Source organism: Nanorana parkeri, unplaced genomic scaffold, assembly GCF_000935625.1.
Source record: "Nanorana parkeri isolate BGI_ZX_2015 unplaced genomic scaffold, ASM93562v1 scaffold1564, whole genome shotgun sequence".
Lineage (NCBI taxonomy): Eukaryota > Metazoa > Chordata > Amphibia > Anura > Dicroglossidae > Nanorana > Nanorana parkeri.
In genome coordinates, this window is record NW_017307832.1 from 188737 (window position 1) to 198749 (window position 10013).

At 40.2% G+C, this 10013-nt stretch overlaps 1 protein-coding gene across 1 annotated transcript in view; it reads right to left on the reverse strand.

Annotated features, from left to right (window-relative positions):
• WRN (Werner syndrome RecQ like helicase) overlaps positions 1-10013 on the reverse strand; it is a 127922-nt gene that overhangs the window by 83530 nt on the left and 34379 nt on the right. The window contains exons 14-17 of the mRNA XM_018570636.1: positions 8280-8388; positions 7137-7205; positions 6593-6675; positions 3387-3493 (exon numbers count right to left, since the gene is read on the reverse strand). Coding sequence (XP_018426138.1) covers positions 3387-3493; positions 6593-6675; positions 7137-7205; positions 8280-8388 — 368 coding nt within the window. The remainder of the gene's footprint in view (positions 1-3386; positions 3494-6592; positions 6676-7136; positions 7206-8279; positions 8389-10013) is intronic.

Below are 10013 nucleotides of genomic sequence, written 5' to 3' on the forward strand. Positions count from 1 at the left end.
ATTGCAATGTTAGAAACCAATAACCTATCACAAAGGTAAGATTTGAGAAAGTGTTCTTATTGCAGCGTATGGTATACCGAGAATCAGAACAAAGATATAAAGCACAGAAAACAACAGGAATTGTAGACCTTCTTGGCCAGGGTGAAAGGACATAAAATGACACAGAGGGCTTGAACAGAAATTATCTGCTTCACACTTACTTACATTTTTAAAGAGAACAATTAGGATTCCATTCCGCCTCCTCTTTATTTACTCTTAGTCCATGATGAGCTCCCAACTCTGCCTCTTATCAGCTGACCATCAGTCAACTTTCTCCCCGCCATCTATATCGCCAGCTCCATGATCCAGTAAGATGACACATTTGACCAATTTATATGCATTTGACTATTAGAGATCTTTTGTACTAAGGCAAAATCACCCATCTATGGACTTTGATTTTTTTACAACAGGACTTCTCTTAAGCATTCTCTTAAAATATTGTGTACTTTACAACTTTGTTTTTATTCTTTTTTTTCTTTGGGCAGAACTTTTCGGAACCCTTGCAGTGGGACTACCCCCGCATCTCAAGCGTTAAGTGTTGGTTTTCTTACAGGGTCAAAAATAAAAAGTAGGGATGCACCGATACTGAGCATTTGGGCAACTACTCGTTACCGCCCAAATGCTCCGATACTTACGAGGTTCCGGGAGGGAGCATGGAGCCGTCATCCAGACCAATCAGGAAGCCGGGCGGGGGGTCATGACCCCCCGCCCGACTTCCTGATGGGCCGGGTAGTAACATGCAGTGGTCGGTTTTTAGCAACTTGTGTAATGCTCTTGTCTGCTTGCAAGATATTTAGGGGTAACCCCTTTCTGTGAAGCAATCGGACATGTCATTCAGTTGTTGTGTGCGGATATCAGGATCTGTGATATCAGGATCCTAAGGAACTGTGATACAGGAAGAATATTTTGAAGGTGAGGGGGGGTGGGCACTGTCATACCGTAGAAGTGTATTTCTATCGGTAGGTTTAGAATATACCGATGTGCTGACCTTGCCCTTGTCCATACGTACCAAAACATCAAGGAATGGAATTTCAAGTGCAGAAATGGTAGGATTTAAAACAATCCCAGGGAATAAACCATTCAAGAAACACACACATGCATTAAATTCAAGTTCACTACCACTCCATATCAAGAAGATGTCATCGATATGCCTCATCCAATCAGACACATGCTCATGAAAATGCATAGATTTATATACAAACATTTCTTCCAAATAGCCGACGAAAAGATTGGCAAATGAGGGTGCCGCTGAGCTGCCCATGGCAGTACCTCGTATCTGTTTAAACACAACTTAATGGTTCTATCTATATGCGATTGTTTATTAGTATTACTTACGCCGATCATTATTTGTATACTGCTGATATTATTGGCCTGAGATCACAACATTGATTCAATGCAATGAATGTGCTTTTATGTGGCACTGCCTTTTAAGCATAATAGTTGAGCTACCCTTATAGGTCTCTGCTGTTTATTGCCAAATATACAATATTCCTGTTGATCTAAAAAGCTTATGTTGTCTTCTGCATACTATGATGTGTTGTCAGATGTTTTATTTTCATTGGCGCTGCCGTTCCATTAGCTGTCACTGGGGCCATGGGCTGCAGTACATATGTGGTATACTGCGCTTGCGTGAGTACTCATAGTGCCGACGAATGATGTCCGCCTGGGACGCAAGCCATAAACCACCCTGCGTTCCACATGCGCTGGTGGACGGGTGTGTGGTCTCCTTGCGCCCTAGCGTCCAGTATCCTGGACAACGGGCTGATGTTGTTTGCAGCCAACGGCCAGGACAGTGGAAGCGCTATTTCTCCACAAGCCTGCCACATGTAAGTTAAATTTAAACATAGAATGGCGGGAAATGCTCGTGTTCAGCTGCAATTGAGTTGAAGTGGTCTGTTTTGATGTTCACTTGCATGTCTATTTAATGGTGATGGTATGTTTGACTGTGTCATTCTGAGCCTGATGAAGGGGTACTGTTGAGACCCCAAAAGCGCTTGTACTGAATGGCAATTTGTCATTAAAGGACTTTTTGCTTCAAAACTCTTTGGTGTGCTGGTGACAATCCTTACTATATTTGCATTGTTCACGGTGCCGTCCGTGGTCACTACAAGCACCCACCTGCTTTGCAGGTTCACTACTATTCCGGTAAGGAGTGCAGCTGGTTTTCTACTACATGTACTTTAAAGATAAGATGCAAGCCCCACCTTCTGAATACTTTAGGTATCTACAGCTCCGAAACTGGGCCACTTCTTCCCTCCCGCAGATCTCACCATGTTCGAACACATGTGTAAACGTAATCCCTACGGTCCCAAATTAGGCTCAGTAATTTGCTCAGTAATTTACTCTCACTTGAACACACTGACCTCCCCTTCCAAAAAATCTTACGTCGCTAGATGGGCGACGTAAGATAGCCAGATAGCCTATCAGCCTTATAGATCTTTGAACATAAATAATGGCTTGGAATGCCCCTGTGCTTTTCCTCTTTTCTTCACTTCCCCGCTTTACTGGCTTTTGTACTCTTTGGCTATCTGTTCTGTAGACCTTTGCATTTTGCTCCTCTCCAATTTTTGGAGACGTGCAACGATAACTCTATAGATGCGCTACGATTCTTGATGGAATTCACTTTTTTACATCTCCACTTTGTTTGTACAATATAGTATTTTCCACTATATATTGTATGACATATACTGTTAAAAAATGTAATAAAAACTTTGAAACAAAAAAAAAAAAAAACATGTCAAGGATGGGTAGAAATCCCTTAAATAACTGATCAAAGTAATATGTGAAGGTTTAGATATAATTGGTTATTGCTGTTCAGCTGCAGTTATGCTAAAACAAAAAGTAATCCTTAGGAGTTCTGTACAAGCAGACCTAACATTCATAAAACATAAATCCCTTAATCAAATTAATTCTTGAATTTAGAACATTAAGGACATTATTTATTTTTATTTTATTTCAATCTTTTTCCCTACTGCCACTATTTTATGTAGGCCTTAACAGAGTGCACAGAACCTGCCCCAGCAGAGTATAATGTCACAACCACATAACACATATATAGACCCTCTGGGGCAAGTTTGATTTGGACTGCTGACAAAACTCAAGAGTACCTGGTGGAAATCCATGCAAACAAAGCCAGAAAGTACAAAGCCTGTAAAGACAGTATGCCGAATCCATACTAAAACCAGGACCCAAACACGTCAGCATCAGAAAGCTTTAAATTGCAGAGGAGAGTGGGATTTATACCAAGATGTGTACTTATTTATGTCCACTGTTATGCGTTTCCAACTTTTATAATCTACTGGAGATGAAGGAAAAATCCCCTTTCAGATAACATCTGGAATTCTTACCGTAGGAAGCATTTTCTTAAGAGAGCCCAATTTCCGGTAGGCACTTCTAAAGTCGTGACCCCATTCTGAAATGCAGTGTGCTTCATCAATTGCTATAAGAGTTATACCTACAAAAAATACAGCATACAATTATCTCAGACGTCTAAAAGGAGGGGGAAACAAAAAAGAACACAGACTAGCAAAACAATAACAAGCATCTTTTCTGAACAAGTATCAAGCAGGTAAACACTTCTTTACCCCACTGCTTATATATGCATCACCCTCACTCCTGCCGTCTCCCTATTGCTGCACTCACCACCTCCTGCAAATAGTGAACACACGTTCTGATATAAACTTTAAGACCATGGGACATGTTCGCTCATTTAAATCTTGCTCACATCTTACATCCCTCACCCGCCTTACTTCTGGAGATATTTCCTCTAACCCTGGCCATCTGCTATTAACTTTTACCCCTCACTCGGCACCCTCATTTCTCTGGCAGCAGCCACAATCCACTCAGCTCACCCCCCATACAGTATTGTATTGTAACTGTACTTTTATATTGTAAAGCACTGTGATCCAGTGAACAATAACTGTCTAGTTAATGAGGTGGAATTCAAACCTGAATGGAGGACAGAACATGTTACAAGTATCTAGTAAGCCATTATCAGATTCTCAACTCTCAAAATATACATTGCCCAGCAAAACATTGCTTTACTTTTTTGCCCAAACACTTACCAATCATCATGTTTCTGAACAGCTGCTTCAAACTCTCTAAGCTCAGCTTCCCTGAACTTCCTGTCCAGAACAAGTGTTCATGTACTAGCTTGTAGAAGGGGAGGAGAGGGGGCAAGGGAGGAGGGAAGTAGCTTCATTTACTGTGTCCGTGTGTTTGTCGAGACACACACCGCTTACTAGCACACACAAGGGTGACTGCATAGCACTCTGCTTGAGAAAGGGAACACTCTAAACCAAGACGTCAAGACCAGTGCTCAGGAGACCACCTGATTCTGCAGGAAACTAAAACTTTTAAAAATCAAGGAGCAGCATCCATTGAAAATTATTTAATCAGCATTTGAAAGAGCTTAATATCCTTTTGACTTTATTATCACTTTTAAATAAGTGAGGATTATGATACTAATTCCTGTGATTGCTCAGAGCATAGCCCACAGGTCAGATCTAAGTCAATATACAAGTAGGTGCAGTTGCTCAAACCATCCCCACCCTTTGCCAAGCCCTCTGCCAATAATTAGCTACCTTTCTGACTCTTTCTCTACAATCTGGGACCAGTTCTCTCTCTATTCTCTTCCGGTAGAACTCACTCATGCACCACTCCTCTCTCCAATCCCACCTTACAAAAAAAACACATTCTCACACTGCCTCTTCTCTACCTTGTCCACAATAAGCTTCTGCTTTAACTTCAACACCCTCAATATTCTTCTCCTCTGTCACCCAACCATAGTTCCCTTTTATCTATTTTCCCAATGGTCCATGATTTGCCAATCTGCAAGTTTTATCTCCCAACTCCCCAAAGTCCAAAATCAGCCACCATTGTTTTCTTCCATTCCTTTTTTTTTTATTTAATAAACTGGAAATTTTCCAAAAGAGAGCATTGAGATGAGTATTTTTTTAGTCCACATTGCAATGTTAGAAACCAATAACCTATCACAAAGGTAAGATTTGAGAAAGTGTTCTTATTGCAGCGTATGGTATACCGAGAATCAGAACAAAGATATAAAGCACAGAAAACAACAGGAATTGTAGACCTTCTTGGCCAGGGTGAAAGGACATAAAATGACACAGAGGGCTTGAACAGAAATTATCTGCTTCACACTTACTTACATTTTTAAAGAGAACAATTAGGATTCCATTCCGCCTCCTCTTTATTTACTCTTAGTCCATGATGAGCTCCCAACTCTGCCTCTTATCAGCTGACCATCAGTCAACTTTCTCCCCGCCATCTATATCGCCAGCTCCATGATCCAGTAAGATGACACATTTGACCAATTTATATGCATTTGACTATTAGAGATCTTTTGTACTAAGGCAAAATCACCCATCTATGGACTTTGATTTTTTTACAACAGGACTTCTCTTAAGCATTCTCTTAAAATATTGTGTACTTTACAACTTTGTTTTTATTCTTTTTTTTCTTTGGGCAGAACTTTTCGGAACCCTTGCAGTGGGACTACCCCCGCATCTCAAGCGTTAAGTGTTGGTTTTCTTACAGGGTCAAAAATAAAAAGTAGGGATGCACCGATACTGAGCATTTGGGCAACTACTCGTTACCGCCCAAATGCTCCGATACTTACGAGGTTCCGGGAGGGAGCATGGAGCCGTCATCCAGACCAATCAGGAAGCCGGGCGGGGGGTCATGACCCCCCGCCCGACTTCCTGATGGGCCGGGTAGTCGGCTTCACATTGCTTAGTGACATTGCGGGGCAGCCTGGCTTCCTGACCAATCAGGAAGCTGGGTGGCAGGTCATGATCTGCCGCCCGGCTTCCTAATTGGTCAGGGAGCCAGGCTGCCCAGCAGTATAGCGAGGGAGGGTGAAGCCAAGCTTCCTGATTGGCTGGGAAGCTGGGCCCATGCTATCTCAGAATGCTGGAGTCGGGATTCTATCGGCGATTATTGATAAAGAAATGTCAGTACTCGATACCGAGAAACTGGTATCCATGCATCCCGAATAAAAAGGTTATAACCTCCTGATCCTCACAGCTGGCTGGCTGTTAGACTGGCCCTGCAACTTCTCCCCCCCCCTCAACTCCAGCAATTGAAGGTCCTGTGAGTCCTCAAGTCCTATAGAGTGTACAGCACATGAGGATGGCGAGGGACATTTAGTTGCTGGAGCGGAGGAGGAGGAATACGGACTAAAGGGACCGGTCTAACAGCCAGGTTCAGGTGAGTATAACTTTTTTATTTTTGTCCCAAGACAGTGGGTAGCCCCATTGCAAGGGTTAAAAAGAAATTCTGCCTGGAGTTCTACTTTAAAGAACATTCTCACTCCTGTAATCATATAAGAGTATCTGTGTGTCCATCAGTGCCACTTTATGTTCTTTATGCATTGCTTATAAAATACACACAAAAAAAAGAAAGCTAATTTGTCTGACTGACCAGTAATGCATATCAGTGTGTAATGAAATACCATTCAACCTAAAATAACCAGCTCAGGAACAAGCACACATTAAACAAAAAAAAGAGAAAAAGTAAAGAAATCTTAATATACCATATTTGTTGTCTAGGTCTTGAAGCATTGTAATGCCACTGGAACAGAATTCAGGAGTCATGTAAATTACTTTTATTTTGCCTCTGAAAAAGAATTTAAAAAAAAAAAGAAAAATCAGAAAAAAGACCAATCTAAAACTCTCACAAAATGATTTCACATATTCCTTTTATAGGTATACTGTATAATTACAGTTAAAGCTGAACTCAAGGCAAAAGAAAAGGTTTAACCTTGCAGTGGGCCCCCCTGCCTACTGCAACGGTTAACTGACTGTTTATTCTATATCACCTTAATTATCTCCAAGGCAAAAAGAGCAGTTAACCCTTACATTGGGGAGGGGGACCCACTGCAAGGGTCAAACTTTTCTTCTCCCCAGAAATATCTATTTCTCTGTCTGTCTATCTATCTATCTACACACTAATATAATGTAATGTAATGTAATATAATCGAGCATGTATTAAAATTGTAAAAAACTGTAGACAAGAAATGTCTAGCTGTCCCATAACAAATAGAGTCATCAAAAATATTAATAAACTGAAGTACTCACGCCCTTACATCTTGCATGACGTTTTTAGATTGCGCAGATCCAAGAAAACAAGAAGGAATGTTTGACATTCTAATATTAGAGAGAAGAACAAAAAATAAATGTGCATAAGAAGACTATGTTGACCTTTTAGGATTAACTTTTGCCAAAAATATTTCCTTTATGTTTTGGATTTAGTCGGGAAATATTTTTATTGCCATCTTTAACCTTATTGTGGAGATTTTGCATTACTTCAAGTGCAGTACACAGGATATGTAAATGTAGAAAGGTTTCCACAATGGGGATGGTCTCAATCTTGGTCAATGACTCTCTATCCAAAACTGAACAAAAAGGTGTACTAATCACAGTGAAAACATTTCAGAATATGTGGATATTTTATATCAGGCAACTACAAAACAAAATATTTGGAAGATTTAAAACTAATATACCTCAATAAGTGCAGAACCAAAATTGAACATGGCCTGGAGACACCTGTAAATATCTTTTGAGTACGTTGGGATCCCAAAAACACAGGCTGCTCACATTTGCAAATGCTAACTTTGTTTTCCAAAGTTACCAATGAGTTCCTCTTCCCTTTTACACAACTAAGTGCTGGTTACCAAGCCTACCAATAATGACGAAAGATCAGAAGGTAGACGTGAACGGTGGAAGTGGGGTAGGATAGACACCAATTTGAGGTGGTATTTGCTTCTCCAAGCACTCTGATTACAGGAAACATTGGGTGTTTGAAAACATACTGGCAAATACATGGCGCACTTTTATAGCTATTACTGGATGTTACTTGTTTATGGTACCTCAATGGAAAGGGTTGCCTAAAATCTCATTCCATCCACAATTGGATATTCAGTATCGGGTGGGTGTTCCAAACTTGAAACACTGGATGGTAACCTCTCTATAGAGACCATCTTGCTGTAAACTCATGATCAGAACAGAAAAACTATGTATTTCAGACCAAGCAAAGCATTCAGGCAAATTCTTCATAATACTACATTGATAATATGTGTGGTTACCTTCCAGACACTGTGACTGAACAACACAAGTATGTTTGCAATACATTTTGACAAAGTATGATTAACCAGATTCTCACAAAAAAACAACAAAGTCTACTAAACAAACGTAGACATAGAATATAAGAGAAAAACTTACTCTAGCTGCATCACTTGATCTTCCATGAGTGAAATCAGGGGACAGATGACAATACCAATACCAGAAGTGTAAACTGGTGCAAACTGGTAGCATAAGCTCTTTCCATAGCCTAATAGAAAATATATAAATTATTATATACACTAACAAACTAAATCAACATTTTCAGTGGAACTAATCTTAAAAAGTGAAGATTTTGTATGTTATGGGGAACATCTACAAGTGTCACTTGTGACCGAGCAGGGATCTGAAATTATGTACACGTTGCCTTAAATTCCTGCTGAAAAATAGAAGTGCAAATCTGTGAGGGTACTGTGCCTACAACCTCATAGCTGTATATTTGCAATGTGAGATCTAAGGCAATGCTTCTTCTGACTGCAAGTCCCAGGAGATTTGAAATGAGATTTAGTGGTGTCATTACTGTGCTGCCCATTGTTATCCAGGCTCTGACATACGGGAGAAAAGCCCTGCTCCTCTACCTAGATGGTCACAACCACAGAGAGGCAAAGTGAAAAACAAAGCATGGTAAGCCAGCAATGGGGAAACTGTCAGTTGAAAGGGACTACAAGAAGTACTGGTGACTAGTCCTTTGCTTGCCATTTTTTGGCCATAGCTTTCAGAGTTCAATTTTTTATTAAATGTATTTTGCACAATTTGTTTCGTAACCATATTCTCAGATTTTTTATGCTGCACTAACAGCTTGATCAGGAATACATTTGCAGGTGTCTACCACACTTGCCTGCCAACATCATATTTCTGTATAATTATATTTCTGTATAAATGTACCACTCAGTCACAAGCAATTTTCTTCTTCAAAATTATGCCAGCACAGAAGGTTTAGCCAAAACTGAGAAAACTAAATCAGAATTTACATCCGCCAGATTGAAAAACAGAACACAGTCCCTAACTTAAAAACATAAAATAAGGGTAAAAACTGTCCCACATGTTTGGCAATCCCAAATCACATGCCAATTTTGACATGTGTACATTGACGGATGCAGACAGACTACAGTACATTCTGCTCCATGTATCCATCCCCGTATGTAAACACATGCAGATCCCTGCAGTTGCAACCTGTCATTCATTCATAACAGGGGGCTAAATGAAACACCTGTGCCTCCCTGGACATCTAAACATGGCTCCCTGAATGGATGACAAGATCCATGCGCCCATATATATGTTGTCAATAAGAATCTGCCCCACCTTAGCCCTGCCAGCAGCAGAGGATGGTCACATTGCGTTTCATAGTTTTACTCCCACCAGCTGGGAAATATGAACTGCAACACTGCACAGATGTTGAAAAGGAGCGTTAGAGAACCTGTAATGCACAAGTATTAAAGCTGTATTGGCTGACCACTCCTGAAAATGTTACTTGCCTGGCTATAGATTTTTTTTCCAGAATAAGTTTTTATTTGTGTCATTTCACATACAATTCCATAAATTACAGAATGATATCATTAACCTCTACATATATGGCTATTTCATGTCTAAAATTTCTTAATTTATTCTTAATTACAGGTGAAAAATATATCATAACAGATGAAAAATACTAGTACTTGTGACTAAATAAATAATAAACCAACCTTTCACCATTACTTGTTTAGCCATAAAGAGAGAGGGCAAAGAGCATTATACTGTCTGAGATGCCACTCAATTACGGCCCCATACCTTTTCTCTTCCCCTGTTTATTCATAAAAAAAACCCTATCATACCCACTCCTTCATCCATTCCCCCCCC